Source organism: Bos indicus x Bos taurus, chromosome X (assembly GCF_003369695.1).
Source record: "Bos indicus x Bos taurus breed Angus x Brahman F1 hybrid chromosome X, Bos_hybrid_MaternalHap_v2.0, whole genome shotgun sequence".
NCBI lineage: Eukaryota > Metazoa > Chordata > Mammalia > Artiodactyla > Bovidae > Bos > Bos indicus x Bos taurus.
The window spans coordinates 127,783,935-127,807,330 of record NC_040105.1 but is presented as its reverse complement, the minus strand read 5'-3'; the positions used below and the strand labels follow the sequence as shown (position 1 = coordinate 127,807,330).

Below are 23,396 nucleotides of genomic sequence, written 5' to 3'. Positions count from 1 at the left end.
CCATCCACAATGGCATCAAAAAGAATAAAATACCTAGGAATAAACTTAACAAAAGATGTGCTGACTTTTACACTGAAAACTGTGGTTCGATGCATGAGACAGGGTGCTCCAGGGCTGGTGCACTGGGATGACCCTGAGGGATGGGATGGGGAGGGAGGTGGGAGGGAGGGTCAGGATGGAGAACACATGTACACCCATGGCTGATTCATGTGAATGTATGGCAAAAAAAGACCACAATATTGTAATTAGCATCCAATTAAAATTTTTAAAATGGTAAAAAAATAAATAAAATAAATTGGATTAAAAAAAGAAATTAAAAAACCTAAAATATTAAAAATGGCCCCATGTTCATAGATCAGAAGACTTAAATATTTCAAAGATAGAAATACCTTCCAAATTGATTTATAGATTTAACACAACCTTTTATCAAGAACACAGCTGGTTTTGTTGCAGAATTTGATAAGCTGATCCTAAAATTCATCTGTAAATTCAAAGGACCCAGAATAGCCAAAACAACCCTGCAAAAGAAGAACAAAGTTGGAGGATTCACATTTCCTAACTTCAAAACTTTCTGCAAAGCTCTACTAATCAAGACAGTGAGGTACTAACAAAAGAATAAACATATTGATCAATGGAAGAGCATTGAGAGTCCAGAAATAAACTCTCACATTTATGGTCAATTGATTTCCAGCAAGGGTGCCAAGACCATTCAATGCAGAAAGAATGGCGTTTTCAACAAATGGTGCTGGGACAACAGTATATCCACATGCAAAAGAGTCAAGTTGGAACCCTACCTCCCACCATATGCAAAAATTAACCAAAAATTGATCAAAGGCTTAACTGTAAGAGCTAAAATAATCTCAACAAAAGTGTTGAGCACAGAATACATAGATTTTACTAAGTGGAAACAGGTTGCTAGACTTGCAGGAATTATTTTCCAACTCTCCAAAAATGTACATTCATTCACTTTGTATCTTCAAGCTACTTTTGTTAGACTAGCTGTTTGCCAATCAGGTCCTTTGTATCTATAAATTCATTGTATGGGCTTATTCATGCCTAAAATGTCTATAATTTTTACTCATAAGTTAACCCTTGTTCTCAGGGCAAAAAAAGTACAGAGGAAATTTGAAATTGTGAAATCAAAATTGGATTCCAAATAAGTTAGAATTTTCATAAGAAATTGAGGAAGCACTGTTTAACTTGACTGCCCTTTACTGGGTGACATTTTATTTTGAGTTCTAAAACCATCTGCTTTCCAAAATTTACATTGGCACTGTCTACTGAATATGCAGAACAATGATCAAAGATAGATATCAACAATCTTTTATTCTTATTATTTTTTGAAGCTTCATTATGATCTTCAAAGAAGTTAAGAAGATGATTTGAAATCCTCTTTTTCAAATCAAAGTACCTAAAAGCTAGGAGGAACATTTTTCAGTTGCCATGATTTGACACATCATTTGATTTACTGTACAAAGCATGATCCTTGGTAAGATCCTCGGTAAAATCAACTCCAGACTGCTAGGAGCCAAACATTTTATACCAAAATTTCACCTTTCATTCACCCACAGGACATTTTAGTTGCTGTCTTAGAATCAGGAAATGTAACTTTATTCAAAGAGCAATGATAGGAATGATAGAATAAGACATATTTGTTATGATATGCCTAGGGTAAATTAGTGGCCACCAGTTTCAACCAAACTTTAGTGTCCTTTTGGAAGACCAAAAGCCTTTGACTGATTTATAAGCACTTATCTGTCTTACCTTTCACCTGTGAGATTCAATCTCCATATGTGCTTACACATTTCCTTCTCTGCCATGCTCAGTTCCAAACTCTTTTCAGTTTATTATCCAGTATGTCGTTTTCATTGTTTACCTCCCTAATCCATTTGTATGTGTCCTTCCATCTGTCATCAAAATAACATAGTCATTTATTTAGTTTTCCTTTTTGGTAATTTCTGGGTCAAGCTGCAGTTGGTATTGTAATTGTTCTCATTTTCTTTATCTGAACACTTAGAACACAATGTTCATAAAGTTTAAAATTAAAGTACCACTACACTGCTATTTTAAAATGGATAACCAAGAAGGACCTACGGAATAGCACATAGAATTCTGCTCAAAGTTATGTGGCAGCCTGGATGGGAGGAGAGTTTGGGGGAGAATAGTGAGTGAACTATTCTCTGTGTCATGTCCAACTCTGTGACTTTCTCCAGGCCATAATACTGGAGTGGATAGCCTTTCCCTTCTCCAGAGGATCTTCCCAACCCAGGGATTGAACCCAGGTCTCCCGCACTGCGGGCAGATTCTTTACCAGCTGAGCCACAAGGGAAGCCCAAGAATACTGGAGTGGATAGCCTATCCCTTCTCCAGCAGATCTTCCTGACCCAGGAATCAAACTGGGGTCTCCTGCATTGCAGGTGGATTCTTTACCAACTGAGCTATGAGAGAAGCCCATTGTGGGGAGAATGGATACATGTATATGTATGGCTGAGTCCCTTCACTGTTCACTTGAGACTATCACAACATTGTCTATACCCCAACAAAAAATAAATTAAAAAAAAAAATTACAGTGCCACTATCTCCATACAAATCACAACAGTTAATCCACAGGCAAAGTCAAAGACAGAATGTTACAAATCATGACTACAATGTATATAAGCTGCAAACTTAAAGTTGCATCTCTCTATTACAATGAATGATGGGATATTGTGAACAGTGAATCATGGTTGCCAATATCAGTGGTCAGGATTAAAAACAGCAACAGTGACTAGGGGTAGATAATTGCTACCATATTCACTGGACACTGAAAATAGCATTGCTTTCAGCCCCTGTATTTGGAGCCATAGTATGAGTTTGGTACCTTTCCCTCAAACCTGGGCAGCCATTGCTGAAAACTGATTTTGCATACTGGGAAAGAGTTTCCTGGGATGTAGGACTTTCAGTGCTGAAACTGGGACAAACCAAGAAGATCAGGATAATTGGTCACCCTGTTATGTCTTTGGCAGCTTTCCAGAGCACTGAAAGGGCTGTTTTTGATAGTTTTGTAAAGCTTCATAGTTGCTTTGGGTGGAGAAGACTTGTTAACTTTCTTAATTCATCATGCTGGAAGTAAATTCCCCATACTATGTATTCTCCGTATTATTTTTATTTTTAAAAATCTTTTATTGAATTGTTACAACGTTGTTTCTGTTTTATATTTTGGCTTTTTTGGCCCCGAGGCACGTGGGATCTTCATTCCCTGACCAGAGATCGAACCTGTAACCCCTGCACTGGAAAGCGAAGTCTCAACCACTGGACTACCAGGGAAGTCCCTACACATTATTTTTAGTGTGTGTCTCTTTTGCTAAAATGCAAACTCCATGAAAATAGGAATTTTTGCTTGTTTTGTACACTGCTATATCCTGAGTGCTTGGCACATCAGTTTTAGGTACTCAATAAATATTTTTTTTCTTTTTCTTTTTTTAATAAATATTTTTTGGTGAATAAATGAATTAATGATACTTGCAGGAGTGTTGGAGATAGATTGGAAGAGAGACAATTAAATCAGATAGCCAAGTCAGTAAACTGGTGGAGTGATCCAGGTTGGAAATGGTAGAGGCAGTAGAGATAACAAAGAGTAGGCTGATTTTAGATATCATTAGGAGTCAAAATTACCATGATTATTGATAGACTAGAGGTCAGTGTGGGGAGTGAAATAGAGGGAGGTGTCAAGGATGACTTCTTGATCTCCAGCCTGCAGAACTGGTGGACAGAGGTACCAGTCAGTGAGTTAGCAAACAGTGGAGCAGTACCAAGGTTATAGGGAGAAGATAACGAGTTGTGTTTCAGACATACTGAGTCTGAGATGCTTTTGAGGTGACTAGGCAATTTCAAATAGGCAGTTGGATATATGGCCCTAGAATTCAGAGGAGAGATGTTTTGGCTAGAGAGCTAAATGAGTGTGCTGTCAATCCCAGTGGGTGGTAAATAAAGTGGTGGGGTGGATGATTACCAAGTAAGAGAGAGAACAGAGTCTAAGATCAAGCTGTAATTGTATCCCACATGCACTCAAGTTATCACTTGGATTAAGGAAAGGAAATCACTGGATTGTCAACTGGAGCCTAAGTTAGGCTTCCAAATCCTAAATATTTTAATGATTTTGCAGTGCAACAATTCAGGTTTCCAGGTTTTCTCCTACTTTTTTGAGGTCCCATTTTTAGAGATGAGGCATGTTTCATGGCACACTTGGAGTCCATCGGTTGTGCTTTTTAATAAAATATCTTGGTAAAAAAAACTATCTTGGTGAAGTTTCTGACTTTGAGTATTTCTCAAGTCCTCCTGTGTGCTCACCACTGTGCTATGTGCTATGGAGAAGATAAGAGGCAATATCTACCAGGTTTACCCTTGAGGAGCCTAACTGTTGGGCAGAACTGCATATTAAAACTAGAAGAGATCTTAAAGATAATCTAGTCTGATTTCATATTTTTTTAGAACAAGAAAAGGTGTCCCAGGAAGATGAAGTGACTTTTCAAGTTCAAAATGAAGTTTGGAAGCCAGGGCTCCTGATTTCTAGTCTAATCAAGTACACTACTGTTTTTCACAAAATTGCTCATTCATTTAACAAATACTGAGTGCCTAAGTGTTCTAGGCACTTGTGGTAAATTATGCTACTTTTTCATTTGCATTCACCTCTGGTGATTGATAGTATCATCCACAGTATCCTGGGCATTCAATAAGCAGGCCTGACTGACAACTGGGTGTGGCTTCCAGCTAGATTATCCACTTCCCATTTATAGCCCTGTCTTCTCTTAATGCCCGAGGGAAGAGGAAATAAGCGGTAGATTAACATATGAAGCAATTAAAATAGTATAGTGTATACAATATATAATTAATTGCTAAATTGCATTGAATGATTCTCAGCACAACAGAAAGGTGTAGGAGCCAAGGCACAGAGTACAAGATAGCAGAATCAGAGACTTCTCTGGTGGTCCAGCGGCAGACTGCACTCCCAATGCAGGGGCCCTGGGTTCAATCCCTGGTCAGGAAGCTAGATCCCACATGTCACAACTAAAGATCTGCATGCCCCAACTAAGACCCAGTGCAGCCAAATAAATAAATAAAATAATAAAGACAGCAGTCTCAGACAGGAAAAAGTCTTCCCAAAGTAGTAACCATTGGCTCCCTAACATGTTCCTCTGAGAAAGTTCAGTAAACATTTATGGGGCAAGCACTGTGCTAGGTGCTAAGGGTAGAAAAATGAATAGGACATGGCCTGTTCTCCCCAAGAGCTCACTGTCTAGTGGAAGAGACAGAAGTACAATAACTCCAATACAAGGTGGAAAATGACGAGCTCAAGGTCTGGCCAGGATGCTGTGGAAACAGAGGGTGGGAGCTTCACCCAGTGGAAGGGTAATTAAAGCTTCGGGAAGCTAAGGGCTGACAACTGAACCAGAGTTTGAAGGCTGCTAGGTCCTAGCAAGTCCAAGAAAACTGTCAAAGGAGTTGTAGGAAGCAAATACAGCAAAAAGAAAGAAACAAAAGTCTTTTGTCTCTCCATTCCACTTATCAGAAACACTGAAGACTACTACAGCTGCTCATTAAGTGGAACACTCCATACTGCTGCCCATAAAGCTAGCTCTAATGTTTATTGAGTTCTGTGGGCCAGGAACTGTGCCAGATCCTTGAGACAGGCACTTCCATCATCTTCAGTGTACAGATGAGGAAATTAAGGCACTGAAAAGTTAACCTGAAACCAGGATTTTTGTCCATACCATTTGTTTTTTGTCTCCTGGCTCAGACTATATCTCATTGTGAATGTTAGCTCCCCACAAATCTTATTCATATACAATTCTTCTTGTTTTAAAACATTATTATAATATGTGCGATTAGTGTAGACTTGTCTGATCATGCTACTTAGCCAACAGCCAAAATAGGGCCGGCCACAGAACCACAATGTTCAAGATCACCTGGGACCCAATGGCAAAGCCAGTTATAAGCACGTGTCCTCACTAACATCTATGTGTAAGAATGATATTTATCAGAATGAAATCTCTTGGGCAGTCAGGTGAAACTGATGAATTGCCCAAGTGATAAGTGTTTGTGTTTTTTTTCTTGCTTTCAGCTTGATGGCTATAGGTCAGTTGTTCTCAAACTTTTATATCTATCACAGTTTTTTACCTGGGGAGCTTGCTAAAAATATAGTTGCTGGGCCTCATTTCATACCTATGCCAGAATTATTGGGGTAGGGGCTTGGTCTGCTGTATTATTAACAAACTCTTGAGATGATGTCATCCCATTCCAATTTCACTTCTTCCCGTTCTTCATTACAGTCTCTTTCCCATTCTTCATTTTCTACTCTCTTTTCCATTGCCCATTCTCCACATTCAGCTTCAAATTGCTAAACTAGGGAAAGAGATCTATACAAATTCCCTCAAGGAATGGGGAATTCCTCAAGGATGGGGGCCCTCAAGGCCCTCAAGGCCCCCATCTCCTCACTTCGGTACCAGAATAGCTCCATAGGGTGGAGAGAGTTAACAATATTATAAAGGCTCATCAACACACTAAGTGGAAGTTGAAACAATAACAACAACAACAAAAACTAAGTAGAAGAGTGAAAAGTGAAAGTGAAAAGTGAAGGCGCTCAGTCGTGTCCGACTCTTTGCGACCCCATGGACTGCAGCCTACCAGGCTCCTCCGTCCATGGGATTTTCCAGGCAAGAGTACTGGAGTGGGGTGCCATTGCCTTCTCCAGGGGATCTTCCCGACCCAGGGATCGAACCCGGGTCTCCTGCATTGTAGACAGACGCTTGAGCGTAGAAGAGTATAGTGGCCAAGTGCTGGGAGCCTATGTCAGCAGGTAGATCAAGCAGATGATATGGCAGTTCAGGGATACAAAATTGTCCTTCATATTTATTGGGCAAGAACACTCTTGTACCTCATTATCTGTCCTTGCAAGTAACAGTAATCTTGCAAGTAACCTGCAATCAATTTTTCAAGTAACAGTAATCTCATCTGACTGATGTGTAAACAAAGCCAAATGAATAACCTGAGGTAACTCTGCTAGTTAGTGGCAGGCCAGCAATTCAAACTCAGGTCTTCTGACTCATCTCACACAAATACATAGCATTGTATTTTTTTCACAGAAACATTTCAAATGCTTAATCCATCCACTTTAAAAATAAAGAATAAAAAAATATGTATCCAATATACAAAATGCAAATAGACTTAAGTTTCATATAAGGGACATTTGCTTTTTTGAACAAATTGTGCAAAATTTGTCATAATTATAATTTTACACTGGTTTATGTGATTAATTGATTACTGTCTGTCTCCCCCACTCGACCCAGATGGACCATGTCCATATTTATCTAACAATGTAGTAGGTAATCAATAGGTACTTAATGAATGAATGCATAATCCACTGGTGTTGATTACAGCTAGAAGGGAGGTCATGGCACTAGGCGAATTTAGCCTTTGGTTTAGGCAGGAGCAGAAATGCTAGTGGTATCTTACACAAAAAACTGAAGATGGAAGAAAAAGTACTTTGTAGTTGCTGGAGAGGATGAATTTGCTTATATTGGACTTAGTGATTTAAGCTCAAGGACAGGGCTGATGTAAGCAGAGCAAGCGCAGTTGCTAAATGGTTGTTTACAAGTTAGTGGAAGTCAAGAGATAGTATCTGTTCTACAAAAAAAGAATGCAGGGAAGTTTCTTAATGTGTGATCCCCAGAATATCCACATCAGGCTATCTGGCCAGTTTAAGAACACAGATTCCTGGACCCAAACCTTCAGAATCCTCAGAGGAGGGGTGCCAGAAATTCTGCATTTTTAACAAACTCCTCAGATAATTCTCACCTCCAAAGTTTAAGACCGGCTGGGCTGATACAGGGCTTCCCTGATAGCTCAGATGGTAAAGAATCTGCCTGCAATGCATGAGACCCAAGTTCAATTCCTGGGTTGGAGCTTCCCTTGTGGTTCAGCTGGTAAAGAATCTGCCTGCAATGCGGGAAACCTGGGTTCAACCCAGGTGGCGCTAGTGGTAAAGAAGCTGCCTGCCAGTACAGGAGACATAAAAGATGCAGTTTCAATCCCTGGGTTGGGAAGAGCCCCTGGAGAAGGAAATGGCAACTCACTCCAGTATTCCTGCCTGGAGAATCCCATGGAACAGAGAAGGCTGGCAGGCTGCAGTCCACAGGCTTGCAAAGAGTTGGACATGACTGAAGCAACTTAGCACACACATGGGCTTATAGAACAGTAGACCAGGGGAGGGTACAGGATTCTGTCTAGGCAGAAGCCTGCATTTAAAAAGAGAAGAAGGGAAACCTACAAAAGAGACTGAAATAACAGCCAGAAAGCCAGAGTCAGAGTCCCTTACAAGACAAGGAAGGTGAACGTTTCAGAACAAGTAAATGGCCTAAGAGTCAAATGAAACAAAGATGTAAAGAATGAAGACAGAAGAGTCATGAAGACGGGATCCAGATTTTTCTAGACCAGGACCTGTCTTTTAAGACTCAACTCAAAACATTTCCTCTGCAGGGATGTATTTCCTGCTCCACTGGACAGAGTCCATAAATCTTGGAGGTATGTAATTCTATTGTAGCATTTCACCTACAGACAGAAAGAAATTCTGTCTTTCTCATTAGACTGAGAATTCCTTGAAGGCAGGAGCTGTGTCTTACTCCGTTTCAAACATGCAATGTCTGGCATAATACCTGGCATATAGAAAATACCTGCAAATGCTTGCTGAATGAGTGATGGGAAAGCAATTTGAGAGAAATAACACAGTCTACCAGTGAAGGTAGAGTCTGGCAGTGAAGGTAAATGAGAGCAGGGCAATTGATGCTGCTGAAGCAGAAAATAAGTAGGGAATCAGTTCCTCCAGAGTACAGAAACAATGTGATTAAACCTACAGCTTTAACTTTAAAAAGCAGGAAGGACGATTCTCTCTCTGCATCTTGAAGGAAGCCAGAGAGGATGGGTGTACAAGATAAAGTAGCGTGGCTCAGATAGCCCTACACTAAATAAGTCAGGAAGTTAAAGACTTTGCTGAGAATCAGGTACAAAAAACCAGACCTAGAGCCTGAAGAAAAAGTGAAAGGAAAAGAAAGAGTATTGGGTGGGAGTGTGCTGGTGAATCAGTAAGAGATTAAGAGATCTGATGTTCCATCCTCAGGCATTGTTAAAAGCAAGTTACCACCATCTGACTCCTTTCTGTAGCCCTTGAAATAACAGGTTGCATGGATCAGTCAGGCTAACTGGAACTAGTTACCAGACCTGGGACCTGAAACTAACTGGGGTCACTGATCTCTTCTTCTCCTGAACTCTCCTTGCACTTCCTTTCCACTGTAAAGGCACTTGCTATAGTCCATCCCTATCGCAGCTATTCATCTTAACCTTGGTACCCTGTAAAGAGTTGAGGGCAAAGACTGTGTCTTATTCACAGTTGCGTTGTGCCTTAGCATAATACTTTGTACATAATAGAGGATATCTGTACCAGGCACACACCTAATACAGCATATTTCACATCATAATGTTTTTGTTTGCTTGTCTGTCTCCCTTTTTAGACCATGAGTTCAAGGTCAGGGATTGAGTTGATCTATGTCTCTTCTTGTGTTTGGAACTTAGTAGCTGTGCAGATGTTTACTCAATCAAATGGTGTTAGAAGGAATGCATGGATGAGAGAATGAATAAAAGAGAGCAAAATATGGGGATTTGTGAGGAAATCTAAAATGATGACATACTGCACAGGCACTACATTTTGTCACTTACACAATCATCAGTCTCATCCTCACATCAGTAAGTGTGTGAAGTTGGTGGGAAATGATGCTAGGGGTTGGGGTGGGGGGAGAACCTGTTTTCAAACACGCTGTAAATATTTGGAATACACATTCTGGATCTTATGTAAATCTCTAGTTTCTCCCTTTCAAGGGTACAGGGCCTGGATGAAAGGGCAAAGGGTCCTGCTTTGTCTACCCTTATTGGGTACATGTTCAGAGGGTAAGGAAATAGCACCCCCCACTCTAGTACTCTTGCCTGGAGAATCCCATGGATGGAGGAGCCTGATGGGCTACAGTCCATGGGGTCGCAATGAGTCGGACACGACTGAGCGACTTCACTCACTCATTCACTCACTTCAGAGGGTAAAGAATCCGTCTGCAACACAGGAAACACGGGTTCGATTCCTGGGTCAGGAAGATCCCCTGGAGAAGAAAATAGCAACCCACTCCCGTGTTCTTGCCTGTAAAATCCCACGGACAGAGGAGCCTGACAGGCGTAAGTCCATGCAATCCCAAAGAGTCGGACAGGACTGCGCGACTAACACTTTCAAACGGGATACAGTGTTACATCAAATGCGGTTCCCGTTTTCTTGAGGATTACAATCTAATGTTGACATTGAGGTCGGAAAAAAAAAAAAATGGTGAAACAGCATCGAAACGGTAGCGGATCAAAACAATGGAAATCCACTGCTCCCCTCTTTATTTTTTAGACGGGAAAAATAGCTACCTGAAGGAGATCTTTAAATTTTCATCGGTTTATTAAGGCTTTTTGTTGTTGTTGTTCTTTTAAACCACTAGTTAGCAGTCTGTGAGCCCAGGAGGAAAATAACAAAAGCTGACCCTTATGGCATACTACGGAGAAGGCAATGGCACCCCACTCCAGTACTCTTGCCTGGAAACTCCCACTGACTGGTGGGCTGCAGTCCATGGGGTCGCTGAGAGTCGGATACGACTGAGCGACTTCACTTTCACTTTTTACTTGCATGCATTGGAGAAGGAAATGGCAACCCACTCCAGTGTTCTTGCCTGGAGAATCCCAGGGACCCGGGAGCCTGGTGGGCTGCCGTCTATGGGGTCGCACAGAGTCGGACACGACTGAAGCGACTTAGCAGCAGCAGCAGCATGGCATACTATGTGTGCAAGCATCATTCTATGTGATTTACACATCTCAATCCATTTCTCTTAACTACCCTACGAGATAGATACCACTGTGATCTCCATTTTCGATGTCTCGAAACTGAGGGACAGAGGTAATACAATGTGCTCAAGGTCATTGAACTAGAAGTGGGGGGAGCTGAGTTTCAAACCCACGCAGTCTGGCGTCATTCATTAAAGGGGAAAAGTGCTCAGTTTAGGTGTTGGGTTTACCTGTGCGAATTATGAAGAAAATCACTTATCTTTTCGGATTGTGAAAATCTCATAACTTACACAGGGCCTGGTATACGTCAGGGGCCCTAATACACGGTTTACTGGCATTATCTTATTTCTACCTCACAATAAACCCGTGAGCTACTATTTTTATCCCCATTTTAAAGATACACACAAATTTAAGGCACAGAGGTGAAACATGATTGGCCCACAGACTGAAATCCAGGCAGACTGACTCCACTACCAGGTTCTCAGTTTTTCCTGGCAGTAAAATGAGAGAATGGAGGACCTGAAAGAGATGCCACGAGAGTACAATGAAATAATGGATGTGAAAAGGCCTCAGTGAACAAGTGCAAGGGATAAGGCCTACCCACTTGAATCACTGTTGAAAACTGGTTACCCAGGGCCCCTGGTCAACGGTTTCTAGTCCCAGCCCAGTCCCTTCTCCGCCCAACCCACAGCGATATCTTTAAATCTCTTTCTTCATCTCCTAGGATTCTGCCCCCAAACACTTGGCTAAGCGGTGGACCGGAGAATAGAAGGTACGCGCGCGAGCAGGAGGTGGGGCCTGCTGCCTGGATCCATCCTGGGGGTGGCTTCTACACATGCGTCCTGGCTGGGCGGCTTCAGCTGTCCCCTCTGCGGCCAATCAGGGCCCGCGGCGCGCTCGAGACGTATTAACGCTCAGTGTGTCGTTGCGTGCGAGGGGGGCGACGTAAGGGCGCTCCGCGAGCCCGTCTCTCCTCGAATGAAAGGAAACAACCTCCGGCGACAGAGCCCCGCTCCCAGGCGCTGCCGGAGAACCGAGATCGACTTCTTTCTCTTTCCCCTTATTGGCGCTTCTCCCCTTCCCTTCGCCTCTGGGCCCCGCCGGTGAGTCCCCACGGTACCCTGGGGCCCCCCATTCTCTGCCCAGCGGGGAAAGACAAGGAGGATGGCGGTGGCCAGGCCGCCGCCCCTGCCCGTTGTTAAGGGGGACTCTTGGTGGTCTCGCTTTATTGTCAGGGACCCCAGAAGCGCCACTCATTGAAGGCGCTTGGCAAAGAGGCTGCTGAGAAAAGTGCTTCGGAGGAGCGGAGGGAGACGTTAGGCTTAAGCCTAGACTTCGGGGGAGGGGGCGCGACATTTAAGGAGGACAAAATACAGGGAATTTTTAGTCTTTCCCATCGCTTAGGACATATTTGGGGAGGAGGGGGACTCGCAGTTTGGGAAGAGTGAGAGGAAAAATTGTTAGGATGACAAGAAGGTTAGCCTTTCGGAATGAGGAAAAACTCCGGGGTGGGGGGAATTGGGGGTGAAACTGAGATACGAAACGAAGACTATTAGAGGGCGAACTCCTGGGGGGAGGAGGGTTCAAGAAAGTGGTAGGGTGATCTTTTCCTGGATCCAGGAGGATTGGAAAAGGACAATTAGGGGACCCTGACTTCACGACCGAAAGGAACCTGCTAAAGTATTTTAGTGGAAGATAGTTTTGCGAGTTTATCTAGCGCTTGATTAGAGGGAGATCTTGGAGTCTAGTTTGTACTGAGGAATAAATAACGGAGAGGATCCGGTACGTTCTGTGTACCATCCTTTATTATATGGACGAGCAGCTCGGCATTCTTTTGAAATTTCTTCGTTTCGATATTCTGCGTGGAAGTTGAAAAATCCTTTATTTTTCAAATGCTTTTTCTTTTCATCGGCTTACTACGTAATATCAGGTCTTCTTCATACAGTTCAAATTCTTTCTCTACCCTTGGGTTTGAAACAACTGGAAAATTCCTTCAGTTTCCTTTTGAATAACCGCAAAAACAGTGCGAAGCATGTAACAATATCGTGCAACCAAATTCAGGTGCCCTTCCGGTTCGTCTCTTACTCGTTAATTTCTCTCCAGTGTAACTGATAGAAATACTGCTTCTTGGATCATGTTTATATATATATTTGATCTGTATATTTCAACTTGCTTGCGTGTGGAATTGTTTGATCTTCCGGAACTGCAGTTTTTGTTTTGTTTTTCTATGAAAATGGTCTTTCAGATACCAGACATTGAATGAGCTCTCGAGTTGGTTCTTGAAGGCTCTCCTTGATGTTTCAGGTTATTGCCAGCTTGGTGCTTTACAGCATCTTGGAAAATCAGAAATGCACTGATTGCTTCAGCCTAACTAAACAGGCTTTTCTATTTTTTCAGACAATGTTTCTCAGGCATCTTTGCCTATTTATTTGTGCTTTATAACATTATTCATAATGCTGTATTTCTTTTAAGGAAAAGGTCTCATTGTTGGGCGAAAGCATCAAAGTTTGATCTCTGCATGCCCGGAAAAACCTTTTAGACTAGAACTAAAATGCCATGTATTGTATGGATCATTATGAACTTAATATTGGTCCTTGGAATGCCCTTTTTCTCCTTAAGTAGAAACCACAAATGTGACAGTATTAGATAAAAATCTATATTTTTATGATAAAGACATTTTTTGCTAGGAGTCATTGTTTCCATGATGTTCTCCACTTCATGTTTTACAAGGAGGTTGTTAAAAAAATTAGCAAGATATGCACAGATGCATTATTTGAATTTTAGTGGAAAAATCCATTTAGTCATTGCACGTTGGGGAAAGTTTTTAATTGGTTTGGTGCACTTTTGTGTGCGTTTCTGTTCACTTAACAAATTATATTTAAACTGATTATAGAAAAGATACACTAGAATATTTTTGAATGCAAAATAAAGTGTACTTTTTTTTCTCTTTTAGATTTTGGGGTCTTTGATATCTAGTAAAGTAGATATCAAAATTAGGATGAGACATTTATCTGTTTATAAACGGAAAGAGGTAGAATTCAATATGGGTAGATTTTAGGGACACCATTTTCAGAATTAATTTTAAGAATAAAGAATTTTCTAATCTAGGAATTTATCTTAAGCTGATTTTATAGCTTATGCTGGGGTTGTACAGAAATTACACATTAAGATGTCTGTATAGATTGGATTTGTAGTGGTGCCATCCTTTCAACTGGCCAAGGATGACCGGAAAAAATGCTGAATACATTACAGTGCTTTCAGAGTGTTTACTGTTCATTGCACAGTAGTAAAGAAAGCTAATTTAGAACTCCAAGTAGCAAATTCTGGTGCTATTTATGAATTTTGGTGTTTTGCATGTTTAATTCTAAAGATGTTGGCAGCTATATTCTTGATAAAGCAACTGAACACATATTTGCCTGAGCAAATGCAAACACACTTCCCCTTTTGTTTCTTTTGTTTCTCTGTTATGTTCTTTTTTTTTTCTTTAATCCTAAAAGTATTTGCTGCCTGTTTTCAATCAGTTTCACAGTTTATAGCCAGTGCTGTGAATACAGTACTGTTGTAAAGTATCCGATGCCATTTGAAAGGGGGAGGTATTTAAAATTGTTGATAGCGTTAAGAGTTTGTTAAACCCATCAATGTAGAGACTGTCAAGGCCTGTGAAGTTTCGTTACACCGAAAATCCTAGATAAAAATTGATGAGAAGACCTGTTTCTTTGTGACTTTATGTTCACTTTTCAGTATTTGTGTTTTTATATTGTGAAGCACTGCATGGTTTGCAGCTACCACCTTGCTGGCATCCAGCTGCTGCCGCTCTGTTGGTGAACAAGCGCTCCTCAGAAAGACACTGTGTAGTGTTAGTGAGTCCATGTTTTCAGCATTTTATGAAAAGGTCCAAATATATGAAAGAATGGAAAGAATTTAGTCAGTTTTAAGATAAAAAATTGAGATTTTATTGGTTGAAATGTGTGTTATGGTAACCTAGGTCCTGAGCTACTTAGTTCTTTTGATTTGGGAAAACGGCACAATTCAAGTAACTGATTTTACATTTGTTTTTGTTCTTCTGAAGAATCCATGTTGAGACTGATGATCTAAATCTGAAACCTTCCATGTTAGAACTTTTCTTCCCTTTTTTTGTTTGACTATACTACCTATAATTATAATTTTGACTAAATTGAAGGCTCATTCAGAAAAATTTCCCACCCTTTATACAGTATTACTAATTTAAGTATGAAAGTTACTGCATATAGAACACCACTGTCAGTTTGTAACTTTAATAAGCAGACTTTTGGAGTAAATCTCAGAGTCAGATAACATAGTTGTTTTTATAAATGATTGGTTCTTAAAGTCTGTGTTTTTTAATAGACTGCGGTAAAACTTAAGTTTTCCTTTACTTGCAAAAGGAATACAGTAGCAAAAACTAATAAAGATGTATAAATGATTTTTTTAAACTTGAAAAGAACTCAAATTTTAAAAATAAGTGTTCCAAAGTCATGGTTATATAAAATTTATTTCTCATTTGTTGGATTATCAATATGTGAACTTTACAGAATTGTGCAATTAAAGAGTTCTGTTCACTCTGGATATTGTGTAGTTCTCAATGGTTTTTGCTCTGCTCTTAGATATATAATTCTTTGTCTCCTTGAAGGGGCACCCCGGTATACATGAAAAATATTTTTCATTAATTATGTCAGCAGATGACTATTTTAATTTCACACATTGTTCATGTTTTATTTATCCATGCAGAAGTAGTTCTAATTATTTCACATGTCCCTTAATTGAGAGCAGTTTGATTTTTCCCAGTTACTTCATTAATTTATCTTTATGCATAGATAGTACACTTTTTAAAATTACAGAGGTTTCAATGTTCATTTGTCTATACTAAGTAGCTATTTTTAATTACACATATTAAAACCTAGGTCAAATATGAAACAATTTACATGAATGTATAAATTGATTTTTAAAACAAATTAACCATTTTGTTGCCCTTCTTATCCTCTGTAGCTTTTCTTGAGGCATAAAGTGGCATTCTAAAGGCAATTTAAAAATCATGTCAAGCTCTGTTGAACAGAAAAAAGGGCCTACAAGACAGCGCAAATGTGGCTTTTGTAAGTCAAATAGAGACAAGGAATGTGGACAGTTACTAATATCTGAAAACCAGAAGGTGGCAGCACACCATAAGTGTATGGTAAGTATGCTCGCGGCAACCAGGAGACCTGAAACCGGGAGAATCTTAACAATGAATATTCCTGAATACTAAACAGAACAACAACAAAACCAGTTAAACGGCTAAATGGTTCCTCACTAATGTTGTGTCATTTTTACTTTACTATTTCCTTTTAAATTTAGCATCTTATTCACTATAAATTACGTTTCACTGTAATTTCTTTTTATATGAACCTTAATTTCTTTTAAATGTAATTTATAGCTGTTCTCATCTGCTTTGGTTTCATCACACTCTGATAACGAAAGTCTTGGTGGATTTTCTATTGAAGATGTCCAAAAGGAAATTAAAAGAGGCACGAAGCTGGTAAGTTGCTATTTCTGCCTCTTGAGAATAAAACTTATTTTAAGCTCATTAAGGAGGAAATTGCTTATTTTAAAGTGTATTGCCTTATTAACTGAGTGTAATTTTTTTTAAATTGCAGTCTTATTTTTCCCCCCAAATCAGCAAACTGCAAGGCTAGTTTTAATTTGTCTGCCAATGAACAAAAAAGGAGTAAATCAATATGTATATTTATCTTTTTTTTCCCCCAAAAGTATTAAAATCTTTTTGCGAGCTGTGTTGACTTAGAAACAAGCAGTTTGCTTAATTTGAATGTTTTATGTTAAAGTCATCATTCAAGCTTATTTTTAAAATTAAAATTCTGAAATGTTTTTACTTTCCATGATAAAGTAATTGTGATCATTACAAATGAAGATGACAGAACCCTTTCAACAAGAAAATGTTACCAGTGTCTGAACAGCATATTTTACTGTGATTCAGTTATACAACACAGTATTTATGACTTTGGATAACTTTTGGTGAATTTTACAGTTTTTCTGAAACTTCACCAGTGTAATGTTCCTGCAGTTGTCTTCGCTACCAAGTAACCAGTTTGGCAAGATACTGTATTGTTCTGGTGGAAAAGTAGTATTGTCTCAAGTGGTATTTGATACATTATAGTTTACATTGAAATAATTTCTTCTTCTTTGGTTATTTTTCTCTTCTGAGCTCTTTATTGAATCACTATCAAGTGTTTATTTTAAAGATGGGTTTGGCAGAACATATATCTATGTCCTTAGACACTGAGTAATCTCATACTCATAAAGAATCTTGATGGGAAGGAGGGCTCTCATTTTGATATCGGGAATAATCTATTTTGAAAAGTAGTCAGTTTTCTATAGTTTAAAAATAAAAGCAGTATGAAGAAGTTCAAAGAGAACATTTGAGATTTGTTTTTAGGATCAGATCAGATCAGATCAGTCGCTCAGTTGTGTCCGACTCTTTGCGACCCCATGAATCGCAGCACGCCAGGCCTCCCTGTTCATCACCAACTCCCGGAGTTCACTGAGACTCAGGTCCATCAAGTCAGTGATGGCATCCAGCCATCTCATCCTCTGTCGTCTCCTTCTCCTCCTGCCCCCAATCTCTCCCAGCATCAGAGTCTTTTCCAATGAGTCAACCCTTCGCATAGTCTTAAACTCTAGAGTCACTATAGGCAGAACTGGGAATTCAGAGGCCAGACATTTTTGTTGTTGTTGCAGTGAGACCTTAACCATGACAACGTTTATCTTTCCCAGCCCCAAAACTGCAGATAACACTAGAATGCTCCATTAAAAAAAAAAATGTGATCTTTTTTTCATTTGGTGGTTTTAGATTTCTTTATGTTACTGTGCTTGCTGAGTTTTGAGAACCAGAGCAGTATGTTTTTATTTCCTAGTCCTTAAAAACCAATTTGGATACAAAGACAGAATACTACTAACTCGAAACTAGTAGTACTGTAACCCTTATCACCCATTGTTTTTTCCTTGGCTTGATGAATATTCATGGAAAACGTGTCTACACCCTGACTTGTTAGCATTGTTGTTATTCTATGCGGCTGCTCTAGTCAGAACGGGAGCAGTTTTGGTCCCTGAGGTTACTGTGTTACTAACAAATGCGATGCCTATTTTTATAAGAAGCAGCAACATACATCTATCAGTATTGCTAAATTCAGTGGAGATTTAATTTACTTAAATTAGGTAAAATTTCCCCTTTGTGCAGACAGCATCAGAACTTTGTACAGATTTCACTATTATAAATTGTCTTGATTAATTTTTAATGGCAAGATGTAGGGAGTTAATTTTTTTGCCCTACTGAGTTATACATAACTAAGCTTATTCCTTGATCTAGGGAGTAGAACAGTACTGGAGGTTAAGACCACAAGCTGTAGTAACAGACGGGGATTTGAATCCCAGCTCTCTTACCGACTAGCTGGGTGACTCTGCACAAGTTCTTTACTTCTCTAAGCCGTGTTTTCTTCACCTGCCTAAAGGATATAACGACAGTCCCTGCCTCCCAGGGATATTGTGAGAATTAAAAAGAAACTGTAGAGGACCTAGCATGGTGCCTGCACATAGTTAAGATTTTAAAAATGGCAGCCCTGTTGTAGTTATTGTTCATAAGTAATAATAAGACCCTGCTAACATTGTAGGCTAATGAAAAGCCTACTGGGTTGAGAATTCATGAGGCCTGTTTTGCTAATAGCTGCCACTGATACATTATGTAACTTTAGACAAGTCATTATCTTATTTGTATTTTTACCAGCAGTATAAATGGATAATGCTGTATCACTGCTTGCTATACAGTGATGTTGCATAACTAAAACATGCTAGAGAAGATGTAAAGAGTTTTACCTTAGGGAAGGTTTTTTTTTTTTTTTCTTTTCTTTTTTGACACTCCCCAACCAGGGATTGAACCCGCTCCCTTGGCAGTGATATAGCAGAGTCTTAGCCATTGGACTGCCAGGGAAGTTCCTTAGGAAAGGTGTTCTGCAGCCTAAATTTTGAGGCTGTGGGCATCCAGCCTTGAGTAATAGTGGCAGAAGGAGAGAACTTTTGAGCCAGGTTTGCATAATTTACATAGGGCCTAGGACTAGAGTAGCATTTATATGTTAAATTTTGAAATAATTTTTAAGTCTCCTTTTTACCCTTAGTTTTGGCCCTTCCATTATATCATTTTTACATGAAATATTACTGAGTAACCAAAATTCCAGGTTTTGGTTTTCTTCTTTACTTTTCCCTGTGTAGATTTATCTAAGCAATTAAAAGGGCATAAATCAGAAAGAAAGACAAAAAGTGAAGAGTTTCATGTAAGTAGGTAAACTGTGTGAAAACTAGATAATCAGCTTCCCTAATTGACTTTTTGGGCTTCCCTGGTGGCTCATATGGTAAAGAATCCACCTGCCATATGGCAGAATCCCCTGGAGGAAGGCATGGCAACCCACTCCAGTATTCTTGATTGGAGAATTCCTATGGACAGAGGAGTCTGGTGGACTACAGTCCATGGGATCACGAAGAGTTGGACACAACTGAGCAACTAAGCACAATTCACTTTTTAAGGCGTTTTATCTTGTGAGTCTGTTTGCCCTGGCTCTTTTTCATCTAGATTCCTAGGTGAGAAGTGGGTCAATATCCATTGAAAGTAATGAAAGGCAAGAGTGCTGGTCCATAGGTCCTTTTAAGGCAGGTTCCAGTCTGTATCTCATGCTTGCCCCAAAGAAAACCATGAAGAGAAGAGGCTTGGATGTAAGGTGTGAATATATAGGTGGCCAGGTGCGTCAGAGTCTTGAAAGGATGGGAAGCCACAAAAAAGAAGGGTACAGGTGGCTAGTTTCTGTGTTCTTGCTGCCATAGTCCACTTTCCAAGATTATCACGTCAGCCATAAGAATTGGAGAGAAAAGCCATTCTGCATGAACATGTTTATCTCTTTTACATCAAGACATTTGCCAGCATATAAGGTTTTTATAATTTGAAAGTCTTTTTGCAATTAAGACAAATTGTTTTTTCCAGAATGGTTTCTAGTTCCTGTTGAATCCATATGTGGAGATACAACATCTGTACCATTTACTCTTATTCTCCAGCTATCTAGCCAAGAAATGCAAATTTCCAAGTAAAATTATGAGTTATTGTTGCTGTTTTCGTTTTGTTTAAGGAGACACTTGGGAGGAATATTGAAGAACATACTCTTGATGAATGGAGCTAGGTGTTGAGATCGTTAAGAGTATCTATGCGGGAATTCCCTGGTAGCCCAGTGATCAGAACTCGCTTTCACTGCTGGGCCCAGGTTCGAGCCCTGGTCAGGGAACCAAAATCCATCTCCCCCCAAAAAAATATCTACATCAAATAATGAACTGTTTTAATTGGTACCTGTGTCAAATGTATCAAGAACTCTTAAGACCGAAAGGGGTTAAGAAGCCATTTCACTTTCCTTCCCCTTAGGCAAGATTACCTACAAGCCATATAACAGATTTTTTTTTTGTCTATCTTATATTTAAATATATTAAGAAATTGTGATTCTACCCAAGCAAGCTGAAACAGGACCAGTATTATATAACACTCTTCACAGTTGAGAAATTCGTCCTTCTATATAAATCAAATATCTCATTTAATTTAGAGTCATTTATTCTAGGTCTGTCTCTTTCCATTAAGGGAAGTATTTTTTTTCCTGTGTTAAGAATGAAAAGTCCTTCATATACTTGATAACTATCCTCAGATCATTCCTAAACTTTCTCCTTTTTAAACTAAATTTTTCTCACGTCTTGAGAAATCCTCTGAACATTTTTTCCTGTTTTCTTCTTCAGTAGCAGAGATAGCTAACATTTATTGAACATTTAGTATGTGCTAGGGACTGGGCTAAGTACTTTAAATACATGATCCTTTTTAATCCTCACAGTCATATTGTGAGATAGGAAGGTATTTAGTCTCACTTTACAGATTAGGAACCTGAGGCTCAGAGAAGTAACCTGACTGTGATCATATAGCTGGTAAGTGGCAGAGCTAGAATTTGAATCCAGGGCCAGTTAACTCCAAAGCCAGAACTCTTAATCACTAGGCTATACTAGACTGTTTTTAAGCTCCCTAACCCCAAATCACATTTTACAATTAAAGCTTAATAGTTTTCTAATAAAGATGGAAATAATACTGAATTTGGGACATTATCAGGCTGCTATTAATATAGTCTGTTAATAGCATTGTTAGTTTTTAGAACAAAAATCCTACCTACATACTATCTAAGAATATTCTGAGTCTCTGCTACTTGCAAGATATTTTTAGTAGCCTCTGAAAATAAAAAGACCAATTCTATAATTCTACATATTGACTTTGTTGTTTACTCACTACCAGTTGAGTGCTTGGCACCCCAGCGAAACAGGATATCTGGTTTTGAGAGATCATAATCTAGATATGATCTGCATATATGAATCTGCAGTATGACAATTTATAGATACACCTTTTTATTTTGTGTGGGAGGAGTCATGCCAATTTAAGTAGCTAAGACTATATCCCAGAGATGGTAAGATTTAAAAGGGAAAAAAAGTATGAGTCCATGAAATAGGTTAACTATATGAGAATGGGCCACTGAGACTGGCAGTAATAGATTAGAATTGAGAAAGGTGGGATGATTTCAGGGTCTGTAAACGTTAGACAGGATTTCAAGTCAGGTAAGAAGGGAAGGGAAGGGCAAAGCAGGATTTTTCAGGAGACAAGTGATATACATTGTGGAAAGTGAAATACAATAACGGCAGCATACTTGTCTGCTGTACCTGGATGTCCTGCAGGCATCTTAAACTCAACCTGTCTATTCCACTGTTCATCATCTCCCTGCCCTGAAACCCGATTCTCTTTCTGAATCCTTTATACCTTCCTTCCATATTACTCACATCGATTCTATTTCTGGGATGTCTCAGCATTCTTTCTTATTGCGACCCTATATCCAGTCTTCCTCTTTCCATCCTTCCAGCATAGTGCTGGTAATTACTTGATCTCTACCTTTATAACCTAATACCACTCACTCCCTGACTCCAAACCTTTACTGATTCCTTTCTGCCTATAGAATATCTACCCTTCAGAATGCATAACTTAACCCACCATTTCCATTGTTTATCTCATCCCCTATCTCATTCTAGCTGTTTCCTGAATATCCTCCACTTGTCCCCCACTGCTGTGCATGTACTGACGTTATTCATCTCCTAGCTGCCTCTCAGAACTCTGGTTTTTGAGTCCAACTCGACCTTCATCTTTGACACAGGGTTTGACACCCTGCATTGTATTTGTTACACGTGCGCAAGCCTTTCTTCTCCACTGTGTTGTGAGCTCTGGGAGAGCAAAGACTATTCTTTTTGCCCAGCATAGGATTAAGTGGGGGTGGGGGCTGGGGAATGCATGGAAAACACTTAGCACGGTGCTTGACATCTCATTTGTGCTCAATTGTACTCTATTAAGTGGGCACTCCTTAATTGGCTGAATTTGAAGGAGGGAAGGGCTTCAATGGGACAATAGTGTGAAGCTTTAATAATGGGCTAGGTGTAAATTGCCCATGGAGATAAGAGTATAGGCATAAAATTCCTCTGTTTTGGTTAATCAGTGTTTTAGTGTTGTTTGCAATTCTAGCTGTTTGAAGAGGAATGAGAGAAATCTAGAAGGAAAGATCGGGTTGCTTATTTGTTCAGGATGGTGAAGAGCTGTGTATGCCTCAAACAAGGGCGTTTCCATGTTTCTTCAACCTTCACTCTCCCAGTAGGGTGTTAAATTTTTGTTGTTTTCCTTAGGCATTGTATTCAAAGCCTCTATCCAGAGTCTAGAAATCATCTGTCTGTCCATTTATCAGATACTTAATTAAGCACCTACTTTGTACCAAGCACAATGTTAGGCACTTTGTATGCGATCATGAATACATGTACTTTAGCCTAGAATGTAAAGAATGCCACAGGAGATCTTGGAGAGAGGACCATAATTAATTTTACCTGAGAAATCAGAAGACTTCAGAGAGAGTGACATTTAAAGTGTGTTCCACTGGGAAAATGATACTGTAGAACTCAAAGAGGGAACAGTTTCAAGGAGGAGGAAGTACTTTTTAACAAGTACAGAGTAGTAAATGCCAGTGCTATGTTTTAAATTTATTTTTTAATTGGAAGAAAATTGCTTTACAATGTTGTGTTGGTTTCTGCCATACAACAATGCAAATCAGCCATAATTATACGTATATCACCTCCAGTGCTATTTAGAGTATGTGGCTTATTTGGCATTCATTAAGGGTAAAATGAAGCACCCAAAGTGTATAGAATGTTACCACTGCTTACTATATACAAAGAAGCACAAAATGCCCACGGACTTAATAGTGCTACTAAATCCTTAGATCAGGGATACTTAACCAGCAATCAGAAAGGAGGGTGAGTGGGTTTAAAAAGGTTCCCAAATGATTTTTGATGAGCACTCAGTTATGGATCATTGCCTTAGGACAGGGGTTGGCGCACTTTGTATA

General features: G+C 39.5%; 1 protein-coding gene across 6 annotated transcripts in view; it reads left to right on the top strand.

Annotated features, from left to right (window-relative positions):
* The first annotated feature begins 11,827 nt into the window (after window positions 1-11,827).
* The window catches only part of PHF6 (PHD finger protein 6), a 48,838-nt gene continuing 37,269 nt past the window's right edge, over window positions 11,828-23,396 (top strand). For 2 of the 6 annotated variants that reach the window (XM_027533353.1, XM_027533354.1), the window contains exons 1-3: window positions 11,907-11,996; window positions 15,898-16,081; window positions 16,322-16,423. In XM_027533353.1, the coding sequence (XP_027389154.1) occupies window positions 15,944-16,081; window positions 16,322-16,423 (240 nt within the window). In that variant the 5' untranslated portion in view covers window positions 11,907-11,996; window positions 15,898-15,943. Of the gene's footprint in view, window positions 11,997-15,897; window positions 16,082-16,321; window positions 16,424-23,396 lie in introns of all 6 variants that reach the window. The other 4 variants (XM_027533356.1, XM_027533355.1, XM_027533358.1 and 1 more) reach the window with 4 other exon arrangements.